Below are 26331 nucleotides of genomic sequence, written 5' to 3' on the forward strand. Positions count from 1 at the left end.
AGGAGCTCGCCCCGGACACCGGGGTTCACGCCGGGGCTCCCCGCCTCGTCCCCTGGGCCTCACCGGCCTCCTCGGCGGGGGGGGGGTAGGTCGCTGCCCCCCGGTTGGGGTCCTGCCCGGCGTGTTCCCCTCGCTCAGGGCCTGGTCCTTCCCCTCCACATTCCCCTCAGGGCCGGGGTCGTCGTGTCCCCCCGTGTCCCCCCTCCCCGGGGTCAGTGGCCCTGGGGTCCTGCTGAAGTCCCGTGTGTCCCCCCCGCCCCACAGGGAGGTGAAGAGGGTGAGGGACACCCAGGTACCATTGCCCGGCGCTGCTCTCCGTGGGCTCTTTTCAGCGGCTCGTTTCAGGTACCCTGGGCTGTGTGTGTTTGTACCGGGGAAGAAAAATAGCGTCGGCTCCCAGAGCTGGTGGGGAAAGGCGGATGTAAGCTTGTTCTTCTCCTTTGACCCCCGTCTTGTTGTGGAAACACTTGGTGCCGCTGGGACATCTTGACATTTCAGGCATCTGCTGTGGGAGCCGCTGCAGAAAAGAAACCCAAAACACAGCTGTCCTCGGAGTTGAGAGATCTGTGTAAGAGATACTCCTCCTTCTCTTCCCCTCTCTCTCTATCGATTTGAGTGCTAGCTCAGCTTGGTGGGAGAGAGCAAACGCTGGAAGCGCTAACGTACACGGCATTTATATAACGGAGGTGTCCTATGGGTGTTTCTGCCCCTGGAGCTGCGCTCGTTCCCCCAAACGGCTGGAGGAAGGTCGGGGTTTCACTGAAGTATTCCAAGACTGAAGAGCTGTAGCTAACTCCAGCGTGCGTGCAGAGAGAGGAGCACGAGTTCACCCAGGCAGCGCTCCCGCACGCCGGTTTGGGATGGGTGAATCGTAGGTCGGCTTAAAAAGTCGCCGTTGTCTCACGGATCCGCTGGCTTTGCAGCCACGCTCGCTGGAACCCCTGTGCAGCCGTTGGGCGGGTAATGGCCTCTTGCGCCTGCGAGTCTGGCCCGGGAGGTTTTTCTTTTCATCTCACCTTCGCTTTATGACCCGAAGCGTTGTCTTCGAATACCTTATCTTAGAGTCTTATGGAAAAATACTTATACCAGAAACATAGCTTTCGTATGAATAAGTTTAGGTGTCGATGTTTCTATTTATCTTCCTTACTGCGTGTCAAGCAAGATTCGGTTTCTCACGTGAAGTGTTACGGTTCGGTCACTGGTTTAAGACCTCTGACGCTTTAAAAAAGAAAAGCTAATGTTGCTGCTGTGCGCTTTTATTTCCATTATCGAGGCGTAATGTTGAGGGTCTATAACTTGGCTGTCTGTGCGTCTTTCACAGCGTCTCTTCTTGTGTTTCTTTTCCAGCTTACTGACTGCTACGCAGAGCAGCGGACTCTTGCTGTATTTTGGGCAGCAATCCTAAAAGCAATAGCCAATTGCTGTGATGGCTGAAAGGCATGGGCAGCCTTAGTGCTAAGACCTATGAGCAGTCCCCTGTGTCTCTATTCTGTCTCTGTGGTGGTTGGTTCCTCTTTCTTTCGATTTCTGCTGTCTTGATCAACCTACTTTGGAGCTGTTGCAGGTTTCCAGCGGTAGCAATGGAGGAGAAGGCAGGTGTCCCCCATCAGGTGGACAGACTGGACTTTGCATGCTCGATTATAAAGTGTCCTCCTCCAGCTTCAAGAGAGGATGGCATGTGAGCTTTTCCTCCAGCGACCTGTTCAGAAGGTGAGGGGGGCATGTTTGAGACCCATCATTCTGCAGACCCAAATCTTGAGCAGGTTCTGGTACGTCCCTGTACAGGTACTGGGCTGCAGGAGCACGCAGCACAAACCATATGGTGGAATCCGTTTTCTTTAGGACTAGTAGAGTTGCAGGGACAGCGTTTAATTACAGAACTGTGGGATTTACAGCTTTAATCTGAGCTTTTCATTTCTAGGACGAATGCTGTGCAAAAATTCCACTGCCTTACATCAGGCCTTTTGATACTGTAAACATCTTAATAGATTTCATGTGCTGGGTGTCTGCATGGTGTGACTAGATGTTAATAAACAATCATCTTGACAGGAGTTTGTGCCTGGAATACCAAGACTTGGGAAAGGACTCAGACCCACTTCCTGAAGATCTGTAGAGACATTCAGCCCATCTGGTAGTGCTGCATTTTGGTAACGGGCCTTCCATCTCTTTTTCTTTCCTTCCTAGGATGCTTTCCTGTCAGCCTGGCTGCAGGCATCCTTCTCAGGCAACTGCATAAGTCAGGGCATGAATAACAGTTCCTGGAACAGCGGTTGGGGCAGGCTTTACTGATGATAAGGTACATTCTGGTTTCCAGCAGGGTGCTGGCAGCCTGTTCCTGGGCTTGTGTTTCAGAAGCTGCCTCGGAAGTCCAGATTCCTGGGTAGTCCATGCTTTGTCTGCCTGAGAATGCAGTGGGCGTTACTGCCGCCGGCGAGCTACGATTGCTGGCAGAGTGGCTTGTGCTTTGAAATAGGACACAAATCGCTAAAAAGTCCTGTGGCAAAAATAGGTGGAGCGAGCATGCAACTCCGGTGACTTTGGCGCAGCTGGAGAGAGGCAGGAAGCATATCTCGGGGGCCAGGAGCTGTTTAGCAAGCCTGAGTCGCCCAAACCTAAGTACAAGAGATGTGGAGCCCTTTGGGTGTTTTTTAGTGCCTGCTGGAAGAAGCTCCCATTCATTAATTTGGAATGGGTGTCTTATTTTTATTTATTTCTTTTTAAAGTCATTGTGAGTGGTTTACTGTGTCATAGCGCCGGCAGCTCGGCGCAGCAATGGGCGTCAGGGCTTGCCACCGGCTGCATTCTTTTCGGGACAGTCAGAACTGCGCCACTAATTCCTCTCATCAGAAGCTTGGGGGTTTTTTTTGCACGTGGATTCAGTCTGGAGATATTTTAAGTCTCCATTTAAATTATTGAATTCAGACATCTTCTTAACTACTTAAAGGAGAGGCGCTAACAGTCTCAGAAGTCTGTGCGTGCACTAAAATAATAGTGTTGTGTATTGCCTGCCTTGGTCAATGGGTGGGCTTTTCATGCTGCTACACGTAATGTCAATTACTCGCAGTAGGATCTAACCCTGGTGGGGTAGGTGCCTTTTTTTAATACAGTGAGCAGTGGAAGGTGCGAGACATGCAGCTGACTTGGGACACTAGCTATCTTCCAGTAGCAGCCCAGGAGATAAGGTTATCTGTGTACTGACGTGGTAGTTCCTGTGTTTGAAACTGAGCTAAATAACATGCTGATCAGCATTATTCTGAGAAGAAGTAGAGTAGTTTTGTTTTAAGCAGGTTACTGGGACAGGGAAATCTGGGAAATTGGGGGGGGTAGGCAGGGAGAGCAGGAAAAAGAGAAAAAGGCCACTTAGCAGTGTCCTGGTGGCTTGGTTAAGTTATCCTTGCCAAAGCACCGAGATGCGAGATAAGAAGGAATGCGTTACTGAGCTGGGATAATCTCGCGCTCAGCAGCCTTCATGTTGCTTTTATAGAATTTCAGGCTTATTTTGGAATATCTCAGGAGTGATGTTTTCCCTCTGGGTCAGTGCTTAAGAGCTTGCGGTGGTTTTAAATGCGTAACGGTCCTTGAGGAAGCTTAATTCCTGAGGACTAGAAATCATATTCCTGCTGAATGACACCTTTCTCCTAATTACCAGCGCTGCTGTGGTTCCTTCCCTGCGTTCGTGAGGGGAACTGTCAGTGCCTGATTAAGTGGAAAAAGCATTGGGCTTTGGGGAAAGATTTCGTCACAGGGCAGCTGCTACCCCAAGTCACGATGCCATCTCACAGTGTTTCTGACCCAGGTCGGGGGAATTTAAATTAAGCGTGGCTTCCTTGCTGGCTTTGGGGGAGCCCAGCTCCTTTGCTGATGCCGATGGTGCCTGTCTGTTCGCAGGGTGACTTTTGGAGGCTGTCATCGTTGCTCATAACAAGAAGCAAAGTTGATGAGCTGAAATAAATCTGGGAGCGTATGTAGGTGTCAGGGTGACCTGAAATGTTTTCAGTTGGCTTCTCAGGACAAGTGCTGTATTGCTCACACTCGGTCTGTTTATCTCTGTGAGAAGGCCAAGCTACTGTTTGCATTATTTAGATAAACATTTGGACAAGATCTGTAGAGGCATCATGTGATATTACTCTGTAGTATAAGGCGATCAGGATTTGTACTAGCTAGAATCTTTGTTTGGGGAATACAAGGATGGAAAACGGCCTCAAGTAATATATTTTGTCTAAATCACTTCTCACACAAGGCTCCTGTACAATGCTTTGTCTACACTGATGTGCTCTTACCAAGCTGTGGCCACTGTTATTGCTGTTTCTCAATAAGAGAAAGGAAGACAGCGGTTGGCTTTTGCAGCCTTTGCAAAACGAGAGTTAGAAACAGATTCATGCTTCTACTTCCAAATACCATCCTGAAGACATGATGCATTTTTATATTTGATGGAACGGGGGAGGGAAACCTCTCTTGCAGATCATTTTTGCTTGAAGGTACCTGAAGGCCGTTAGCGGAAGGAGCACTTACCCACATACCAGTGGCAAGTACAAAATGTTGTTGGCCAGACGTGTAACAGTGGGATAGCAGAGTGAAACAGGCAGCGATGTTGACAGCTGCCTGCAGCAGAGCGGCGATGCTGCCTAGAAGACTTTCCTCCTCTCCCTGCTCTCGCTGTAGTGCACTGTAATGCAATTTGAGGAAGATGACAGCAGCAGCATAATGGGGAGGCAGGAAAAGAAGCTTTTTTTCCCTTACAGGAAACCAGCAGCGTGGGGTGTTTCATACCTCCCCTGCTGCTAGGATTTCCAGCTACAGATGAAGAAGACTGGCAAGACCCATTAGCAGTAACTTGGCTAGCAGAAATAGTTCATGTCCTCTCTATATTGTTAAACCGGAATCCTATTGTAGTGGAGCAGGCTTCATTGTGTATAAACTGGGAGGTGCCCTTGGATCAGCCATGACTAGCACAGACCAGCTTGCAACGGCTGGAATGCACCCCTGACTTAAGCACAGTGTCTGAAGAGTGCTCCTCAGCTTAATGTTTTTGTTTGTTTAGCAGTTTGTGGCTGCTTTTACTGACCCTCCGTCCCAGATGGTTAAATAATCTGTTTGATGTTGTACTGCTGCAACACCCAGGAAAAGAATTTATATTCTGCAATGTGAAGGCTTAAACAGTGTTGGACACTTGACTGTGATGACTAAGGGGTAGGCATGCAAATTTGCAGCTTGAAAACAGTCGTGTCCTTAGCAAATGGTCTGATTGCAGCCTGTGTAACCTCCTAGCTGTGGTCTGTAGTGGGTTTTGTAGTCTTGCATATGCAAAATGTTTGTTTGCCTTGCGGTGAAATTGTTAGGTACCCTGCAGTCTCTTAAATCTGCATGACTGTGGGCCTGGAGAATTAATGTGCAGTGCTTCTTTCCTTGCTTTTTAGCTGGCCAACTGGTAACTCATTCATTTGTGAACTTCAATAGGCTCAGAAAAGAATAGTGCTGGATGTGGCGCATCTCTAAATCTGGCCGTGATCCGATTTCACCCGTTTCAGTTCTGATGTAGTAGTATGCTTACCTCAAATACAACCCCTTTTCTTTTCTGCTATTTTAACATATTCTGTTTAAACCCTGCAATGGCCACTGCCACGTGGCGTGGATGAAGTCAGACTGGACAACTGTCATGAGCCTGGAAGGCTGCCCTCAGTTTCTGCTGCTTGAGAGCCTGCTTGCTGGGCTGGAATTGGTTGGCCACAAGGCTAACGCGTGGCTGCAAACAAAACTAAACCCAGTTTTACAAAAGCAGTTGCTGGCTGGCTTGAAAAATCTTGTAACAACTGGTCATCTGCAGTGCTTGAGCAGTAAGGACATAGTTACTGTTCTTCAGATGGGTTGGTGGCAATCCTTCTCCTGCAGCAGTTGTTGGGTGCGTGTGCTGGTTTTGGGTGGGATGGAGTTAATTTTCTTCATAGCAGCTAGTATGGGGCGATGTTTTGGATTTGTGCTGAAAACAGCGTTGATAATACAGAGATGTTTTAGTTATCGCTGAGCAGTGCTCACACAGAGTCAAGGCCTTTTCTGCTCCTCACGCCGCCCCACCAGCGAGGAGGCTGGGGGGGCACAAGAATTTGGGAGGGGACACAGCTGGGACAGCTGACCCCAACCGACCAAAGGGATATTCCGTACCATATGACGTCATGCCCAGTATATGAAGCTGGGGGAAGAAGAAGGAAGGGGGGATGTTCGGAGTGATGGCGTTTGTCTTCCCAAGTCGCCGTTACGTTTGATGGAGCCCTGCTTTCCTGGAGGTGGCTAAACCCCTGCCTGCCGATGGGGAGTGGTGAATGAATTCCTCGCTTTGCTTTGCTTACGCGCACGGCTTTTGCTTTACCTGTTAAACTGTTTTAATCTCAACCCACGAGTTTTCTTGCTTTTACTCCTCCGATTCTCTCCCCCATCCCACTGCGGGGGAGAGTGAGCGAGCGGCTGCGTGGTGCTTAGTTGCCAGCTGGGGTTAAACCACGACAGTGCAATAGGCAGCTTTTTTTACTCTTTCCAGCAGGAATCGGTGCAGAGCGTGGACTTGCTGCTCAGGTCCTGCGTGTACCTTACAAGGTTTCTATCGGTATTTTACTTTCAGTACTTAAGGCATTTTAAGACTTGTTTCACTGCGGAGTGAACCTGGCCTCTTGGCCCAGTATGGCTCTAAGCTGACTCTTGTATGTATTGAAGCCCTTCGATTGAGTGTGTAAAAGCATCTTTGAAAGGCAGTTCCTGATCTTGGACTAGGAGCACGTATAGTTTGAGTGCTAGGTAGGTATCGGCTGTGGTTGCATAGTGTCAACTGTTAGGCTGCAGCTTAAGATCTTCCCCCTTCTTGCAGTTTATTTTCACATCTGATTTCTGTTCTCCCAGTTATGCCGTGGTGGATGTGTGAGCAGAAAAAGTATCTATCTGAATCCTACAAAAAAGTTTTCCAGGGCATTTCTTTTCAAAGCTGTAGCAAATGCTGGTGGAGCTCAGTGTGAGAGGAGGTGACAGGCTGTGGTGTGGGAGTGTGACCGTCTTAAGCAGGTATGGCAGTGAAACCCTTCTTAACATGAAGCCACAGCTTCTGGCCACCGACCTTTGAAATTATGGCAAGTGTGGTTGCTTAACATGGCACAAAAAAAAAGGGTACGGCTGTAATAACCGGAATACGTGACCTGTGAAGTCGTTTTTTTTGGAAGTCCCTAATTCTGGGATGTTTGACACCTAACTTTTAAGTTGATGCTTCTGAAAGTACTGTGCAGATCGGCACAGAAACCTTCCTTTTTACTAAGGTGGGCTACAGCAACAGGTCAGAGGTTTTTTTCCTTCTGTGCCACCTCAAGGTCAAGTCTTAGCTTTTTATATTGTCAGCAGCTTTGTGAAATGAGGTGAAGTGTGCTTTGCAGACTGCAGCCATCCTTGAAAGCAAAGTTTCTTGTGCTAGGTTCAGGTCACATTTAAAATAAAATAAAATAAAAATTCCCCCTTCCTTTCCACATTTGCTCCTGCTGGTGCATTATATTTTTTTCTGGAACATAACTTCCCAAGTACAGCTTAGATGTTTGTTTCTGGACTTGCTCTGCTGGGCAGCAGCTTAACATCTAGGATGCCATAGCAACCTATCAGTCCTTTGTGATTTTAAGTCTTCTGGCTGTTACTGCAACTAAAACTGACTCTTTGTGCTTTCCAGCCCTCTTGACTTTGGTCTAGTTAGTCCCTCGCTGCTGCTTTTAATAGCAGTTTGCTGGTTGTGTGCAGCCTGTCTCTTCTTCTTGCTCCTAGTGCCCCCTGCAAACAGGGCTGCGAGCGGAGCAGGCTGCTGGTTGCTCATCTGTGTGAATGTCAGTGCCATAGCCTGTCTCAGGGTTACTCGAACCAGCAACCTTAAACTCCTTTATTTCTGTTGCCTCTCCAGTGAAAAATGGTGTTAAGATGGTAACCTGAAGGTTCCTGAAGACGTGCATCCAACTTGTTAAATAACTACTTAAAAGGTTGCACTTGGTTTTCTTTGTTCTGTTATACCTTTTAAAGGTGACATTCAGGATCCCTTAAAAAAGGAAAAAAAACTACTAAGGATTTGGAGAGGAAATGCTGTGTCCTTTCCCCTGGAGAGCTGTATGAAGTACAAGTAACAGAGGAGCACTCTCGTGTACATCCTGGGGCACATAGGGCATTTCTCTTGTTCTTTTCTGTGTGGCCGCTGGGTTGATGGGGAAGAGAAGGCAGTTGCAATTAGCGTTATGTAGAGCTGTAAGAGGTATGTGCAGCACCTGGTAGTGCACAGAGTCCGCTCTTTTAGACACCAGTGGATTCAATAACGGTGCTGCTCAGAGAAAGGAGCCTCTGCCCCATTCTCTTGGGATACACGTGAATTCGGGGCAAGTAAACTGGAAGTAAAGCTCGCTCTGGAAGCAGCAAAGCTGCAAAATACATGGTTTCACGTGCTCTTCCGTTTGTCCCCACCCTTATACCACAAAATCAGAACAAAACAGTTCTTTAAAACGATGGTTTGGGAGATAGGCTGTGAGCCCAAAGGGATTGGTTTTGTGTGTATGTGCTGCCGTAGCTAAGTGCTGAGCTGCTAGTGTCTGAATTGTTGCTTGAACACGAAATGCCAAGCTGGCACCTGTGTTTGTGATGTGGGAAGGAGGTTTTGGATTGATTATACCATATGATCTTGCACGTGCCAGAAATCTGAGGCAGGCAGAGTAGCACCCTTTACAGGACCTAACTGCAGAGATGTGTCTTCCTCCCTCAAAGCCTTGAATTTTCACTTTGCTCTTAAAATGAGCTGCTCAAGGCAGTGGCATTAACTCTCTAACCAGACTCTGTAAATTTAACTTTTTTTTTTTTTAAGGACTCAATTCGATAGGGGAGGCAAATGACGGATCCAAAGCTCCCCACCTCTTGTGCAGAGCGTGGTTTTTTGCATACATCAAAATTAGCAGTCTCATGCTGGTCAGAGAGGTGTGATGATATGGACCCCTGTTATTTAGAAGAATGACTAACAGGCATTGTGGGAAGGCACTGAAATGTCCAGTGGTTGACCTTGATGCCAGTCATCAGGGAATAGCTTGAAGGCATCAGAAACTTTCAGCTGAGTTGAATTAGTAGTTGCCCATTTTTGGAAAACACATACGTCTGTTTCAAAACAGTCTTACATTTTGTAGAAGAGCTCACAGAGCAGAGATCAGTTTTGCTAGGAAAACTGGTATCGTTGTAGGTGGCCAGCTGTTAGATGAATAAGATAAAACTGGGCAGATTTCTTTCCTCTTGTACTTTGTGTTAATAGCTGGAATAAAAATGGAGATTGGGTATCTAAAAAAAATTATGATTAAGTGATACTGTCACCTTAATGGAATGACGAACTGCAAGTGACATTGATTAGAAGTCCTGTGATGTACAGACAGTCGAGATGTTTCCTGTAAGTCCTAAGCTGACTTGCAAAATGGGCATAGGGATTTGAATCCATGTAATCCCTAAAAATCTGCTCTCTTAATTGCTCCTGACTAAGCAATTTTCATTAGACTGGAGCAGTGGCACATAGATGTAGCTCGTACCCTTTTAATCCATAGCCTCTCTTTTCAAAATATCTTCTGATGTGTTCTTGGTAATGCCGTTGACTGAGGCTTGACTGTAAAAATGCACAGCAGAGCTCTGAACAAGGCTACAACACACCGTACAGGATTTTAGTAAAGCTGGACAGCCCCGTGTTAGTGAGCTCGTAGTTTGCTTTTTGTCGATGCAGTGATCCATAAGCACTCTGCAGTTACCAAGAGAGCTCGCATCAGTGTTGTGCCTTGGTGGAATGGGCATCGCTTGCTTCGGTGCATGTTTCTTCACAGGGCGGCTCTTCTTCTTGGGTAAGAGAGGGTGAGGAATTGGGAACTTCTGTGAGATAACTAGAAGTTGTGATTGCTGCCAGAGGAACTTGAAGACCTCCTGTCCCTCTTGTCCATCTTAATAATGTTCTAGCCTGGAGCACTGCTTCTGAAGACAGTTATGATGCTGGTGTGGCTGCAGAAATAGTGGCCGCTCTTCTGAGGTATTTTCTGAACAATGTGTGTGTTGGCTGTCTTGTACATATGGGGCAGTAAACATTCAGTTTTATTTGCCACAAAATGCTTCTAGTGTTAAGTGGTCTTATGTTTTGGTGTGACAAAATCAATTCTCTGGCTTTCAGCAGAACTGTGTTACCTGGCTCTTAATGGAGAAAAAAATGTTCATCAGTTTAAGTTCCTTGATTTTGCTTGGATCTGAGGATCCTGTTGTCTTCTTACAGGGTGTACGTGTCTGTCTAAAATCATTTGGTAAACCAAGCCAGCTGCTAATGTCTTGTGAAACAGTTTTAAAACTTACAAGCAATTCTGTTCTTAAATGATGTTCTGGTATGTTGTTCCTCTTCAGCACATGTTAGGGGTCCAAAAATCGGTGGCAGACCTGTATGGATGCAGTTGCCATAAGTCTACCCCTGTTCTGCGCTCCTAAGAGGAGCTTTTTGTGTGCTATCTGTAGCCGGTTGTGCTGTTTTCTTAGCAGCAGACGGAGCCGCTGCTGGAAACCAGGTTGTCTTGCCTGCGAGCCGCTGCCCACACATTCCTATCTTCAGGAGGCCAGGGGTAAAGCTTTTGGGCTGGGGCCAATGCTTTTGTTTTGGCGTGGTTTTCCACTTTTTGCCTGAGCCACAGGCAGGCCTCCGTGCAAACCTGCTCAGGAGAAGCCGTGCTGCAGGTCCGCATCTTAACCTCTGGCTTTATTCCTTTGCTAGGTGCGATGCAGTGGCAGTAGCTGCCTTGTGCATAGCAAATAGGACTTGTTTGCGTACAGCGGTTCTTGTCGGGCTTATGATCAGGGGATTTCTAATTTTCGGTTGGGATGATGCCGCTTAACATGGTCAACCGCTGTTAAACTCTCCCTGCTTTTGCTAAGTGACTGTTACAAGGAGCAGCCCCCAGCAAATAGTGAACCCTTTGAAATGTTTCAATGAAATGCTTGACAGTTAAGTCGGGGTGGTTTATTTCCCTTCTGTTGTGTGGGGTTTTTTTGTTTTTTTTTTAAGGGCTGAATTTTTAGCTTTTCATTTTGCTGGTTGTCACAAGCCATGCATTATTTAAGTAGCTTCTCTTTGTTTTAGCTGCTTGAAACGAGCCAGAAATTCACCTTGCTCGCAGGCTACCAGCAGATGCGTTTGCTGCCTGCAGGCAGAAAGTAGGAGTTGATGCTCTTCTGTCAATGTAGGTGAGCAACGGTGGTGTTGCTGGATGGGGGAAAGGCTAAAACACACGATGATTTGATGTTGCTGACATCTCTTTCAAGTTGCTCTTCCCCCCCTGCTCCCTGTTCAGTTGGGATTTCAATTCCTACCTCCCCTGCAGTGCTTTCTGTCTAGTCCTGTTGCCTTGAGCTAGAGCCAGAGAAGAGCACTTTGAATCTAGTCCCGTCTTGGGTATGTGGGAGTTCAAGATTTCAAGTGCTGTAAGTGGGGGGGGAAAAATACGTTACACTGTGTCTCGGAGGGGGTCTCCCCTCGACTGTTGCTTTAAATTCCAGCACTGTCTGAAGATGCTCTTTGCAGCACAAATGAGAGGTGGAAGGAGCGGATTTGAGTTCTGCTCCAATTACTGCAGTCCAGAAACGCCTGCATATACTGGGAGTTTAAATATATGTACAGTTCTGATGCTTGCTATTTTTAGGTTGGGCTAAAAATATGTGACGTGGTGTTTGCATGGATTTTGAATGGGTTTTGGAAATCCTTCTGTTAGCATTCTGTGTGCACCTGAGACCTGCTTCACCTCTTAGCAGCTGTTCCATCAACTCATAGTAGTGGTTGGGACCAGTGGTTTTGTAGATTATATTTTTGCGTGTATGAGAAGCTTGTTTGTAAAGTACCAGCGACTTCAACTGTCAGTCTGAGATCTAGTCAGTTCAGAGAACAGTTACATGTAAGTTCCTGATAGTCTCTGATTTTTCCAGTAGCTCTTCTGTTAATGGGTTCTTCCTCTCTCGAGCTGCTGTAGGAAAAACCTTAACAGGGCGGATTTTATTGCCTGTGCAGTGAAACTTGGATGTGCAGAGTCATGAATACATGGAGTAATGTGGAAAACAGAGGGGAGATTTGGTGGAACCGTGTCTTCAGCATGGCAGTCTTAACTGCACTGTCAGCAGGTGGCTTCAAGGTCGTGACAAGAGTTTTGTGTCACCCTAATACTGTATAGGGATTCAAGTCCCAAGTCCACTTTCTGTGCTGTAGTGCAGGCGGTAGTTTTTAAGAAAAAGAGGGGGGGAGCTTGCTGAGTGTCTTTCAGCCTGCTGCCAGGTCTTTTTCTTTTAAAACGGTTCTAGTATCCTGTCCTTGACTGTGTTGCAAAAAAGCTGATGGTAATGTTAGAGCTTGGTTATAGGTAGCCTTATTCTTTACCTATAAATAGGCACTGAAATCACTGAGGTAGTGTGGGATAGCTTCCTTCCATCTGTCTTGCTTGCTTTTTTATTATGTTGTTTATGTAGGGCAAGACCCTAGAGTGGCTTTGATCTTGTTACTTCACGTTCTTGGCGGCCTAGCGCTATAAACATTAATAAACTTCTTTTTCATGCCACTAGATGGAACTGGCTCATGCTTATAGATATTTGTTTAAACTTGAGCTCTGTATTGAGTATTGACAAAATGAATTGCTAGCTCTTGGTGGGAGCTTGGCTTTTACCCTCAAAGCAGTGCTTTATTAAGCTGCTTGGGTTTTTATGCAGTCTGTTTTGAAATAGAAAAGTGGTACACTGCCAGTTCTTTCCAGGCTTGGCTTCCCCCCCCCCCCCCCCCCCCCCTTGACTGCATACTACAGTTAATGCTGTTTATTATCTTCCTGCTTTTAAACCACCATGAGTCTTTTGGTGATGTGTGTGCGTGTTTCTCCTGTACGGGGGGTAGACAGTCTGTTATCCCAAATTTCATTTCACATTATTTCCTGTTCCTCTTTCTTGATGCTCAAGGTCGAAGTGTGTAAATTCCTCTCTATGGGAACCAGACTTGCCTACAGAGAATACAGTTTTAATGTCAGTCGTGTGGTTTATCCCTTGTTCTTGGATGTGAACAGCTGTGGTTTAGCAAGCATTGGACAAAGCACCATTTGAGCTGTTTGGGAGAAGATTTTTTGGTGACTGTGCTGAGCATTTGCGGTATCGACCCACCCGTGCATACATGTGTGCCCAACTCTGCTAACGCATTGCATGCCCCTGTACGGGAGAAATATCCAAGCCGCTTAGCTTTGCTCAGAGCAAATCCAAGCAGACACCTGTCTAGCCTCTGTCCGCGCCGCTCGATGCTGCGAGGGCTGATTTGTGGCTTTCACGAATGTCCTTGTTCCTCCCCAGCCAATCTCGGAGTGATCCTTTGCCGGTTTTGCCTGCCAAGAGGTTCCTTTGTTGAGTGTGACCCTGCGTGAAGGCAGCTGAGACAAGGGGGGTGTTAGCTATGCAGGGGCTGTTGGTTGTTGCAAGGAGTGCTTTGAAGGACCAACCTGCTGGGAAGCAGAAGCGCTTGGCATGGGTACGTGAGCTGTAGAAGCCTGGGTGCCGATCCTGGCTCTGCTGCTAGCCTGCTTGGTGGCCTTGGCCACGCTGGTCCTTTCCGTGCTTCCATTTCTCCATCTTTTAAATGGCAGGAAGCGTATTGATCTTGTTTTCTAAAGTACTGAGAGGGCTAAGAATTGAAAAATGCTATGCGGGACTAGGTGGTAGCTGTTCACGAGTACCAGGGAAAATACAACTGTAATAATGTGGGTGTGACCTTTTTAAAAGGACAGGGTCTTCACCAAGTATGCTTACAGTGAGTGACCCAGCTGCTGAGCTGCTGCTCCAGCACCTGTCTGCAATGATGAGAGCAGTGCTTTCATGCCATTCTGGCAAATAAAGGAAGATTTATTTCTCCTTGCTTATAAGGCAGAAGCTGAAGAACCTAGTGGAAATACTCCCCAAAATCTTGCTTTTGAAGTGTTTTCAAAGCATCAGTAGGCCCATGATGCTCTTGGCGCTGCTTACTGGAAATAGGGTGTGCTACTGAGGTTTCAGGGTACAAATATAGGGGTAGTTGCATATTTGTAGTAATGCTGGCTAGAAGAGGCCTCTGCAGTTCCCTAGCCTGATGTCCCACTCAAATTTGGACCATCACCAGTGCTGGGACCAGGTGAGCGTGGGTGTTTGTAGCCCAGCCTTGAAAACCTTTATGGTGGAGGTTCCCTCTGGATAAGGCTGCTTCAGGCGCTGAGCCATGCTGCTGGCATCCTTTGTGTGTGTTAAGCAAGCGTCCTGCCCTGCAAATGGGAAAATGCTGCTGCCTTGCTTATTTATCCCACTGCCTACAGTGCGAGGCTGTGGACTCTGTGCAGGCTGTTCCGCAGAAGGAGGGTGCGTTTCTGCCCAAAGCCGGCTGACTCGGTGCTGCCATGCAGCGTGTGCTTTCTGTGAAATGTGGCTTGGGTTTTGGCTTTTTTTAAGAGCTAAATTATACTTTTTAATTTTTATTATTTTAGCCTGTATTAGAATATTTTTAAGATGGTAATAACTAGTTCCTTGGGCATGGGGGGGGCATAGATATGAGTACATAGTATGCATCTGAACTGATTTCTTCGTTTTGCTGTCCTATCCTAGCTGCAAATTCTGTTCCCTGTGGAGGAGGTTAAGTAGAATTATTGAGGAGGAATTTATACTGCTCTTGTGTACTAGCAAACAGGATTTTATAGCAGACCCACCATTTTCTTCCAACTTATGCGTCAGTAAATATTTAATAATACAGATTCCTCCGTGCTCTAATAATGAGACGAATACTTCTCAATAAAAAGACCTCCTTTCTCATTCCAGTGATCAAATTGTGCTCAGAATTCCCGTATGTATTCAGCTGCTCTGTGATAGCAGGAATTGAGAGCTGTAAGCTGACAGAGCATAAAATGGAAACCTACTGTTCAGGTTGCAGTGATTCCTCTGACCTCCTAATCCTGTTTGGGAGCCTCCAGCCGGCTCATTGTGCCTCTCTGACAACAGGTGGGGGTAGCAAATTTTAGTCCCAAAAGCTCAGTCCTGTGAAGGAACCTGATCCCTGTTGTGGTCTCTTTTTAGTTTGAGAGCAGGTGGCGTATCCTGGAATTTGTACCAAACCCTCATTGAGGAGGGAACGTGTCGTAAATCAGGAAAGTCTCTTCTTTAAAATAGCAGATGGTGGCAAGGAAGTGTGCTCTAAATGTGACTTGTTCCCATGCCGGTTCACAGTGCAGGCACAAAACGCGCACTTATATACTGCCCTGCCAGGGGTGCAGCTTCCTTCTGACATGCCAACAACACGGACGTCGTAGAAGTGAGCTCAAAGCATCTCTGGTCCCTCTGAAGTTGTGCCTCGGCTTGGTGGCACACAAGGGAATTCAGGGTGTGATGCTGGTGTCTCCATTTCAGCAGTGTGGCTCGCTTGTGACATTAAGTGCGATAGGGGATGGTTGTAATGACATCGACTGGTACGCTTGAGGTGGAGGCTGACGTGGTGTTACCCTGTGGCAGCTCAGGCAAGTGGCTTTTGCACCTCTCACCAGTAGATGGTGGCAGAAACATCACTATGTGAGTTGATGCATCAGGTTTTTGACTTCTTGGAAACAGGAGAAGATCCACATATGTGGAAGGTTTGAGTCCTGGCTGGACAAAATTGCATCTTGTTGTGTTTTCCTCCCCTGCCCCTGCCACCCTCTTTCTGTGATTGCATAGCTATAAGCATCTTTGTGTCTTCTCCAGAGAGGCTTCTCGGGCCTGATTTGCACTCCTCAGTCAGCTGTCTTAACTGTCGGAACAGAAGATAACAGAAACATGTCTGCTTTTAGGCACTGAGGAGGTGGTACAGAAAAACATCCTCATGGAGACACTGTGCTGGGAGAGCCAGGAGAACCCCCAAAATGATCTAGCAGCTTAGTCTTGGGAAAACCTGATTAGGGTGCTGCTGACTTTGCCTAACTCTCTCCTGGTTTTATTTTGTCTTCTAGTTCCTCATGCGAGCCTGACTGCCATGCGTGGACATTGATACTTTTGAGTACAGCTGTTTAAAATGGCAGAGAGAGGTGGAAATGAAGAAGTAATTAACTTGAACAGCTTCCGTAGTCACAGAGGGAAAGGTGAGTACTGACTGCTGCATATTTCCAAAACACTCTTTGTAGAACTTGGCTTACAAGCAGCAGGATTCATAGATACTAAACTTGGAAGAGCACTGTTAATGGGAACCTGATAGTGGTCTGTTTAGCATGTCATATGCTGCTCTGTTACACTTACTTCACAGCCACCTACAGAAAATTCTTTCATTTTATGCAGACATGCAAAATATTTGGCTCTTGTGTTTCTCATGTTGTACTGCCTTAAGGCAGATTGCTGACTTCTTGAGAACACCATGTAGAGGTATTTCAGCAGATCTGAGGGGCTTATGGTGTTCCACACTTCTGAGGACCTCAGAGGAAAGAGGCTGGCTCTGCGTTTATATCCTCGTAGGGCTGTATGGATGTATGGCACCTGTTCCTCCAAGAGTGGAATTCAAAATGATGCTTTCTGTGTATGCCTGAAAAGTGATAAATGAATACTCATGAGTACTTATGCTAAAGCATGAGCAAAAAAGTTGCGTCAAATCGTAGGGAAAGCATGGTTGTATGCTGTCTCTGCAGTGCAGAAACCCTCTGTTTCTGGCTTGAGTGTCTCTCCTGCGTTCAGCAGCTGTGTTCAGTAGCATCTATATTCCACTCTTGACAAGCCGTGAGGGACACGGTTGTCATCTAATAGCAGGATATCTTCTGCACCCACAGCTAGGGGTCCTATCTCAGTCTCGCATAAGGTACTCCTGCAAAGTCACACTTTTTCAGAAGAGGCCGAATTGCACAGGGAACCTTATCTCTCCATTAATAAAAGAAAATGTGTCGTCCCTGAGATAGTGAAAGTTCTGGACTTCCCTGCAAAAATTAGGAAGTACTCTGTACATGGCCTTTCCAGAATAATTTTTGCAGCCGCTTGACTCGTGCTGAAGTTTAGGATAGAAGATTATCTGCATAAGTGTCAGTGACTGTTTCATGCATGTGCCGTTGTGGTGAGCTACAGTTTGTGCAGGTGTTTTGCTCAGAGGGCCAAGGGAGGTAGGAGTGGCTGTAACAGTAACTTGCAGAGGAACCAGTGACCTTTGAGCGCTTCTTCCCTGTTGCTGCAATGCAAATGCAAAGATTGCTTTTTCAGATGTTTCGGTGCTTGTGTCCTGTAATTTCAGTTATTTACCTTCAGCAAATAGCTAACTTTACTTACTTTACTACAGACTGGATAAACCGCAGGGACGAAGGTCTTATCATGATATCAGATTCCTCAGACGAAGAATTACCTTTGTTGCTGGAAATGCCAGCAGAGCAGCAGCGTGAGGAAGATGACGATGATGTAGTCATCTTGGCAGAGGTAATTTTTCATTCTTATACTTGCCCTGCTTTATTCATGGCCTTTATAGCCAACTCTTGTGCAAATATCTGATGCATTCCTTTGAGAGTCATGTCTGGTTACAGTAATTTACTTAGGATGTCTGAAATGCATGTTGAAATGATGGCATTTTGCTGACTTTAAGTGTTTAATCATATTTTGGGCACAGGAGGGGAGAACAAGGCTGTTAAACTGCATTGTAGTTGAAGTTCTACTTAACAAAGGCTGTAGCTTCCATAAAGTTATCTATACAAATCCAGAACGGCGGAGTGCTTTGTAAGAGGACTTGATATTCCTTAGAAGGCAGTTTTTCAAAACATGCGTTGTTTGACCTTGTATGCTTTATATTCCTCTATGTTATTTGGATTCTTGTTGGGCTGTGGCAGGCACTTGAATTTTTGCGGTTTTACAAAGCCAGCCCACCTGATAAATCTCTTTCCACTGGCACAGGCAGTCACACTGAGGAGGGCCAAAGTCATTAGCCTGCCCTGATTATTTTAAATGTCTTATTTCATATCTAAGCTATATTAAGAATATATTCCACTTTTCTGTTAAAGTAACCAGAGGCATTGAGAAAATGGGTTGTGAAGCTGACCTTTCTGTTTCTTAGTTGAAAACAGTAGCAGAGAATATTCAGACTCTGTTGGCATACAGCAGTCTGTCTGCCAGAGGCAAGGACAAGGCCAGAGATTAATGTTTTGAGCTTTGGTTCCTGCCTGTTTAAATAAATTGTGAGAATGCAAATATGCGATCAGTTAGTTCCTCCTTCCCAGACTGTTTTACTGGGAGGGAAGTGGGGACTGAGGTGAGCTCAGGAAATTATTCCAATCTGAAAGTCCTGTGCATCCCCAAATTGTGCCAAATGTTCTCTTACTACCTGGGGACAGACTGAGGATGGAGTTTGGTGAAACAAAGATAGGTGGGTTGCAGTTTTATGCCTTATTAAGCACCTTGCTAAACAGACCTTTCATCTGCTTCCCATCAGAAATTTGATTAGATGCAAAAGATCATCTGGAGCAAGGATTCTGACATGCAGACAAGAACTCCTACTTACTCTTGTCTGTCTTCTTTTTAGACCCCAAAGCATCAGCAGCTTCTGCGTCCCAATGTCATCAGACCTGCTGCTCAATGGCAGGGTGCAAACACTGTGGGAGAAGGAGGATCTAAAAGTGCTGTCGAGCCCTTGAGGAGCACATATCTGCAAGATGAGATCTCAACTCCGCTGTGCCAGGGAGACCAGAATAATCACATGGTGGAAAGCAGTGCTGGATCAAGCAGGGATGAGAATATGAACTTTGCCTTGCAGCAGCCCGGACCATCTGAGCTTAATGGCCCCAGGTTTGAACTTACAAGTAATGAGGAGCCTGGCCCAAGTTTGCTTCCAGCAGTAAAGACGAGTCCACAGCCTGCTGTTAACAGAGAAATCATTAGTCTGGAGAATGCAGACCTTCCACCACAACAGGAAGAAAAGGTAGAAGCCCAGGGATGGCAAGGGCAGGACTTGGAGCCAGAGCAAAACCTCGGAGGAACAGCTGTTGCACCTGCCGCAGACCAGGAGATCCACAAAAACAGCCAGCTGGATCACCCATACTTCCAGACGTTGGAAGACGAGCCACGTGCTGTAGTAAACGGTTGTGCTCCTCAGCAAGGGCAGCCTGAAGCAGACCCAGGATCTTTGAGGGCATATGGAGAGGAGGCTCCTGGGCCAGCCTTCCCCCGACCTGAACCACAGCAGGATGGGATTCCAGGTCCTGCTTCACCCCAGCCAGCGCATCCACCAGAAGAAACGGGTCAGCAGGCAGCTATAGACAATGAACAGCCAGGTCCAGCATTCCCTGCACAGGGCTCTCACGAAGTTGGCTCTAGTAATGTGCCAGAACAAGGAGCTGCTGGGCAGGACCAAGACCCCACTGCACTGCTCATCAGAGAGACAGTAAGTATTCCCAGGGCTTGTTTGCCTTCTGTGTGCATGTTATTTTCAGACAGGTTTTTCAAGGTGTGTAGTGTTTCACATGCTGAAAGCACAGCCCTATTGACTTCAGCTGCAAATCCTCCTTGTTTTGGCTGAGACTCAGCTATGCGCCAGGTGAGGAGCATGCAATGAACTGTCTCGGGAAACTTTGGTTTGAAAGACTAACCCCAGCACTATGGCAGAAGTGGTGAGAGGATGCAAATCTTGAGGGCACCGTTTGGCTTGGGATGGGCTCTCGGCCAGAGAGATTTAGCAGAACTGATTGCAGGGTCTCAGGGGCACAGTGAGGTGAAATAACATGGGTCTGTTCCCTTAAAGGCTACTGCCCTCTCAGTTCTGCTAGTTTGTTTTTGTCTGGCTGGTTCCTAACCCAACTCTGTAGAGCTGGTTTAGGAATGGATGTAGAGCTAAATGAGCAAAACTGAGACACTAAACACTGGCAGAGGGATAGAGGGTGGGGTAGAGAAGCCTTAGAGACATGGCTGCTAGCCATGGCTGCTTTCAGCTGGCTCTTCTAAAGTAGTTTGGTCTATGGCCATGTTAAAGCCACCATGGTGGTCGGGGGTAATGGTTGCCCTTGCAGTGTGGATTTCCAAGCAGTAGCACTGAGGGTTTACTGGATAAGCAGCATGAAGACTTGTGTATGTTAACTCCATGCGCTCCTTTCTGACTCTGTGTGTGAAGCTTAGCATGAGGGGCACTAGCTACAAGAACCAAACCGCCAAGGATGGTACTCCTTAACCTTTGGTATGTTCAGCAGCTTCGGTAACATGGTGTATATTTAAAAATATTAAAAAAAGTGGTCTAATGTTTTTATGTAGTGGTCCAATTTTTCTAATGTCTAATGTTTTCCATTCCAATGCACACTCCTCCCCTTGATTGCTAGGAGGAAGGGTCTCTGTTGATGCCTTATGGAATACTTTTTTCCAAACAAGCGTATTTTACTGTATCTGTATCTTACACCACCACCCCCATCCTCTCCAAGTCTTCCCTCCCCATCCCATATCTGATTCTATTTGTGAAAACTGGGATTGAGGAAAATATTCTTTAAGTAGCAGTCCGACAAAATTCAGTTCTTTCCAAGTAAGACCTTGTTGATCAGTGACTTGCTTTTGAGATGGGTAAGTAGAAACTCTTGCATTTTCAGGGTTGCTTGACAACCCTGACCAGTCCAGTCTTGCAAAGCAAAATATCATCTGGTGGAATTGATTGCAGTACCTGTACAGCAACCCAACAAGAGAGAGCAGCAAGGGGTGCTCTTTGCTATGTGGCTAATGCTGGGAGAGCTTTCACAGAAATGCCAGTAAAGGTTTGTTGTCTGTTCTGATCTCGTTGCTAGTGTGTCTGGGTGCTTTGGGTGGGTATGTGTATCGTTTGTTTTTTTTCCTTTTGCTTTGGAATATTGTATTTCAGCACATGATCTGGAACTCCTTAGTCTTCTGTCTGAAGGTAAATATTAGCTTTTCTTGTGTTGTAGATCATACCTATGTGCCTTGCCTCTTTCCATCCAGCCTGAATCACTCGTTAGGCCAGCTGCTTATGGCCATTCACATCAGTACCCATACTCTTTTTGTGAGTAAGAGCTGTTAGCGATCATCCTGTGGAGCAAAAGAAAGCCAGCAGCTTGCGGTATCCAGGCTGGATGGATGTAAATGGTCTCTTGAAATCCATTTTGGCCCTTGTCTCAGGAGCGTGCTAGATAATTACCTATAAATCTCTGTCTTTGGTGCTGTTGCTAGGTTGTGCTACGCAGCTCCTCTAATACCTATGTAACCTTTAGCCTTTCCTACTATAGGAAGCAAGATTCCCAGATGTGAAGAAGGAATATATTGAAGAGCTAATCAGTATCAAGAACTGCTATGACTTAAATGTGTAAGTATAGATCTAAGAGCTAGGGTGTATCATACAACAGTCTGGCTGTAGTCACATTTCCATTTCCCTACCCGCTAATGATGCTGTTCTAGAGCATATCCAGGCTGGGAGTCAGCACTGCGTTGATAGTGCCAAAGAGCAGAGTACTTTTTTTTTTTTTCTTTCTTCTAATAGAGCTTTTCTTAAATCCTCTCTAATTCTGATGTTGTGCTGTAGCTTCTTTGCTTTTAAGATCATTTGTTCATTTAAAGATATTACATATCATTTCCTCTTAACTGTTACTAGGGTTCTTAAAAAGGGTGAGTGTCAGGATTAAGGTGTTGAGATGACTTCTATAAAATATAGTACGAAGGTGGGTTGGTGAGTTTTGAGTTGGAGGAAAGAGTTTCCTACCTCTTCATTTCACTGGCTTCTGGCTTTTTCCAGGTAAAGCTGACCTGATCTGGACTCCCTTATTTAGTGTCACGATGTTGGCTTTTATCCCCTTTACTTAATCAAGTAGTAGTGGTGCTGTTTGAGTTCTCTCACATCGCTTGTTGCAGAGAGAATAGAGCAAACACATTTAAGGGCTGGTAGGATTGTTTCTAGATATCTGTCAAGGGACTGATTTTGGTCAAACTGAGCAGAAACATGAGCCAAGAAGGGAAGTAAAAGGAGTGGAAAATCAGCATGAGGACTGTTGATTTCCCAATTGTGTTAGCAGCTCAAGAATACCTTAGTGTTCATCGTGCTTGATATCTCTGGGAGTCATGTTAGAATCAAAAGTTTAAAAAAAGTCATTAACCTTATCAATAAGTTGCATCATGTCCCTGCCCTTGTGGGTGAAGCTTGCACAGCTGAAGAGTGAAGGATTGCGTGTGTTGGCACCAGCAACACAGAGGGGAAAGTGGTTTGAAGTAAATCACTTGTGACTTGTCTGATGCTAGGTGGCCCCTCTCTCTTTCTCCCTCTCTGCAGCTGTCACTGCTATCTCAAACATGTTGAAACTAGTTATTATGTGATACAAGAATGAAGAATAGGTGTTGGTTGCCAGAGTATTCGCTCTATCTTGTATGAATCCAATGCCCTTTCCAGTTAACTAGGGCACTAATTAAGCAGCATTCAAATGTGTGAGGCTTAGAATTAGTTATTGGACCATAAATAAGTTAACTGGCAAGGAACTAAGGATGATCCCATCCGTTGGGCATAGATTTCCTATTCTGCTGCCTTTGCCTGTGTTATGAAGTCATGTCTCCAAAGTAGGGCTTCTTGGTTAGAAAGTCATCAGGCTGTAACTTCTTTCTTGTCTTTTGAAAGTGCTGTCCCTGCAGCAGTGACGTGGTCAGCATGAGAGAAGCTTTCAGGTGCCCGCACTGCATACTTTGTGCACCTCAGCGTGGATGGTTGTGTTGGGAGTGTAGAAGACCAGTAGGGCCATTCCTTGGGGCAACTGGGCTGTTGAAGTTGGGCATCTGACTGCAGGACCCTCTCACAGATTGTGTGAAAAAACTCGTCATTGTGTCCTGCGGGGATTTAGCGAAGCCTGATAGAATTAAATCCCACTATCGGCTTCTATCTGTCTTAATGTGTTCCTTCCCTTTTTGCTCCCGAAATCTCTTCTCTCCTATTGTGTGCCACAGACCCAGTGAGATGAAAAGGTGCTTACAGGCTTCCCTGTAGGCCATCTACAGTGTCTGCTCAGCGGTGCGTTACCCACTTACTGGATGATAAAGATTTCTTCTCCATATTTTTATTCCTTTAACCAAACTATCTTTTGAGTTGTCACTGCATCTTTTGTATGAGAACAAACGGGTCAAAGCACTGGTCAGCCTCACTGGCAGGGTCTCTTTGATCTCCATGGTATGTCAAGCTGAATCAGGCTTGAAATATAATAAATAAGGGTGGCTGGGTTTGGGCAGGGATGAGGCTTTTAACCGGCTCTGTGTCCTGTGGTGCAGATATTAATGAACAGTGCTGCAAGTGTGCGTGCATTGCGCGCTGGGACCCACTTAACTAATTGTCAGACATTGAAGGTTAACATCTCTGAAAATCCTGAGCATTGAAATGGCAACATGCAGAAAAGTTCAAATGTATTCTGACTGTGCCCCAGCTGAAACCCTTGCGTTTGAGCTGCAGTGATTTGAGCTCCTTGAAGTTTCTGTTTTGTTGGATTAAAACAGTTATCTTTTACAAAGGGATGGGGGTAGGGCTGGAAGCTATTAAATGCTCAGTGCCGAGATATTTTGTTGTTTTCTGAAATGATCGTCTTAAAACTTTCAACTGTCGTGAAAGATAAGATGTGGGAGCTCCTCTTAGCAGGGTATCATCTATTCAGCTTTTGTGTGCAGAAGCATTCACACTCAGTCAAAAGCTTCTGGCTCAATATGTCAATACCTGATTAAACAAAAAGAAATGCCTCTGCTTTGAATGTGAAAGCAGGGCTAAAGTAATCATGCCTTGATAGTGGGTTAATGCTTCAAGCCAGTTCAGATTTCTTAATTAGGGACTGATTTCTGACATCAGGAATGTAAATTAGCTGCAATTACGTCTTTGCTGCAACCTAGCACCTTCTTGTTCAAAAAGTTTTACAAATGTTAATTGCTTGTCCTAGCTCCTTTCAGAAGGATTTTACTCTACAGCTGGGGAAACTGAGGAACAGCTTATATTACTTGACCCCCAGCTAGCACAGCTGGTTAGTAGTGGTTGAGAATAAGCTGTGAAAGTCTGATTCAGACAGATAGCCTACAACAAGCTTCCCTTTCAAAAGGGCTTCTGAAGTACTTGTGGATCTCCGGCAACTGGGTATTCTGAAACTACTTGCTAGACTCTTTTCTAAGCTGAAACACTCAGTTAAACTAAGTCTACCTGATAGTTATGGTTGTTTGTGATAGGACCTCAGGTATGCTGCATTTACAGGCTAGTATGCAATTTTTTCAGCAATTTTTTCAGCAATTTTTAGTGATTATTTTCTAAATGCGGTTCTCACTAGACCAGTTTCTAGTGGAAGCTGGACAATGCTGGTGTGATTTCAAGCTTTATTACAATGAAACCTCTATTCAGAGTACATATTGTATGTAAACACAGTTTAAACAAGTTGCTGTGTCTGCTCTAATGTGAAAGTAGATCGAGACTGGAGGCTTTAATTCAAATTTGAATCTGTAATCTTTTGTTGAGGAATACATCAACCTTTCACGGGTTTTGTAGGGGTTGGTATGCTTCTTTTTCTGTAGACGCATTTGTGTTAGCCACAGTAGATGACAGCTAGATTTCAATTACTGCTGCTAATGCTGTGACTGTTCTTTCTTGTATGGTCTTCATAATGTTAATTCCAGAGTAGCAGAAAGTTAGTACACCTTAACTCTTAGTCGTGTAGCATTTGACATGTGCTCGAAGGAAGTACCACTTCACATGGTTTTACCCATGGATGTGAGTGGGGAGGTAAGCCTGATTGTTCACCTCTGGCATGGAGAGATGTAGGTTGATTAGTAGCTCACCCATACAAGCTTCATGTATGTAAGTGTAATTGTTGGAAAGGCAAATCTATTTGCTTTTCCTTCTGCAGTCATGCAGCTGATCATTATTTACTTAATTCTCATTTACTTGCAGTTTGCTCTAGTCTAGGACTTCCCTTGCTTCTTACAGGGCAGTCTGTGACTTGCCTGCCTAGCCTCATAATTATAGGATACTAACAATTGGACAAGCGAGGAATGAACCTGAGCTCCCAAACTCTGAAGTAACTATATTTATCTTTTCAGACTTTGTAACTTTCTTCTGGAAAATCCAGATTACCCAAAGAAGGAAGGCAGAGTGGTTTTAAATCCCAGCAGCAGCCTGCTCGCCAGCCAAGATGAGACAAAGGCAAGTGAGAGTATCCTCACCTACAGCATGCCTTTCATCCAGTCGGTTCAACCTGAGCGGACCTTGGGATGTCTGGTTCTGTTAGTGCGCATTTGTAGAGTGCTTGGTTGAGCCATACTTTCATAGGAGGCCTCTGGGTGCATTTCAGAGACTGTTAAATAGCAATAGTTAGTTGCTTGCAAGATGATTTCCAAGACTTTCCTGTTTTGCTGTTGCATAGCTGAACAGTGTCTGCTCTTTTGCATTCAGCGAGACCCTCTGCCCTACCTGCCTGTCAGCTATCCTGTCTGAAGTGTTCATTTTGGTAACTGATATGAGAATTCCATAGTCGTTCTGTCACATGAAGTAGACTTGGCCCTCAGGTCTCTCTTGTGTGGCCTTTAGATATTGCCTTTCAGCCTCCGAACTGGAAATCTCCCTGCAGCTTCTTGAATTTTTTTTTTTTTTTTTTAAAGACCAGTTGACAAAAAATTCTCTCTGAGCTGCTTTGAGTATATTGAAATAGCTGTGTGTGGCCTGAGAGAGAGAAATGTTGAATACCTCTTTCTACTCTTGGAAGCATCTCTCAACCTCGAACCCATAAAGTTGTTCACCCTTTATAGTAACCTAAATGTATCCTCTCCTTGCTGTCTCGTGCAGCCACACACAGTGGCTTTAAACTATGTGGCTAGGAGCAGAGCTGCAGCGTGGTGCAGCTCAGGGCAGGTTACCCGCACAAGTGCATAGACCAGTAGGCTTCACACCCCTGCTGTGCTCTAAGCTGATGGTTAGATAGGTGCTCAGAACTGGGTGCCATGTAACCTGAATTTTGGGTGGTCTTGCAGAAGGTCCTGATCACTGAAAGAGTGGTTTGGGGTGTTCTTGTGTGTATTTATAGCAGCCTTTTTATATCTTTTGCATTTTCTCCTTAGGTGCCTAAAGTGGACTACTTCGACTTTTCCAAACTTGCCCCACTTGATCAGCGGTGCTTTATTCAGGCAGCTGACCTCCTTATGGCAGACTTCAAAATGCTGAGCAGCCAAGACATTAAGTGGGCACTACATGAACTCAAGGGACACTATGCAATCACGCGAAAGGTTCTCCAGTTCAAGTCTGTTTTCTTTCCTAGGGTTATCTCCTGTGTCTGCGGAGAGCAGCGCAATGTCTTTTGCTTTACTATGCCATCTGCTAGTGTGTGGTTATGG

General features: G+C 45.7%; 1 protein-coding gene across 4 annotated transcripts in view; it reads left to right on the top strand.

The window, feature by feature from the left end:
- RNF216 (ring finger protein 216) overlaps positions 1-26331 on the top strand; it is an 82738-nt gene that overhangs the window by 287 nt on the left and 56120 nt on the right. The window contains exons 1-7 of one of the 4 annotated variants that reach the window (XM_052772632.1): positions 208-345; positions 16014-16142; positions 17315-17448; positions 18542-19399; positions 21234-21310; positions 25045-25147; positions 26059-26223. In XM_052772632.1, the coding sequence (XP_052628592.1) occupies positions 16076-16142; positions 17315-17448; positions 18542-19399; positions 21234-21310; positions 25045-25147; positions 26059-26223 (1404 nt within the window). In that variant the 5' untranslated portion in view covers positions 208-345; positions 16014-16075. Of the gene's footprint in view, positions 1-207; positions 346-455; positions 569-11143; positions 11242-16013; positions 16143-17314; positions 17449-18541; positions 19400-21233; positions 21311-25044; positions 25148-26058; positions 26224-26331 lie in introns of those variants that run through there. The other 3 variants (XM_052772634.1, XM_052772635.1, XM_052772631.1) reach the window with 3 other exon arrangements.

This window comes from Harpia harpyja, chromosome 21 (assembly GCF_026419915.1).
Source record: "Harpia harpyja isolate bHarHar1 chromosome 21, bHarHar1 primary haplotype, whole genome shotgun sequence".
Lineage (NCBI taxonomy): Eukaryota > Metazoa > Chordata > Aves > Accipitriformes > Accipitridae > Harpia > Harpia harpyja.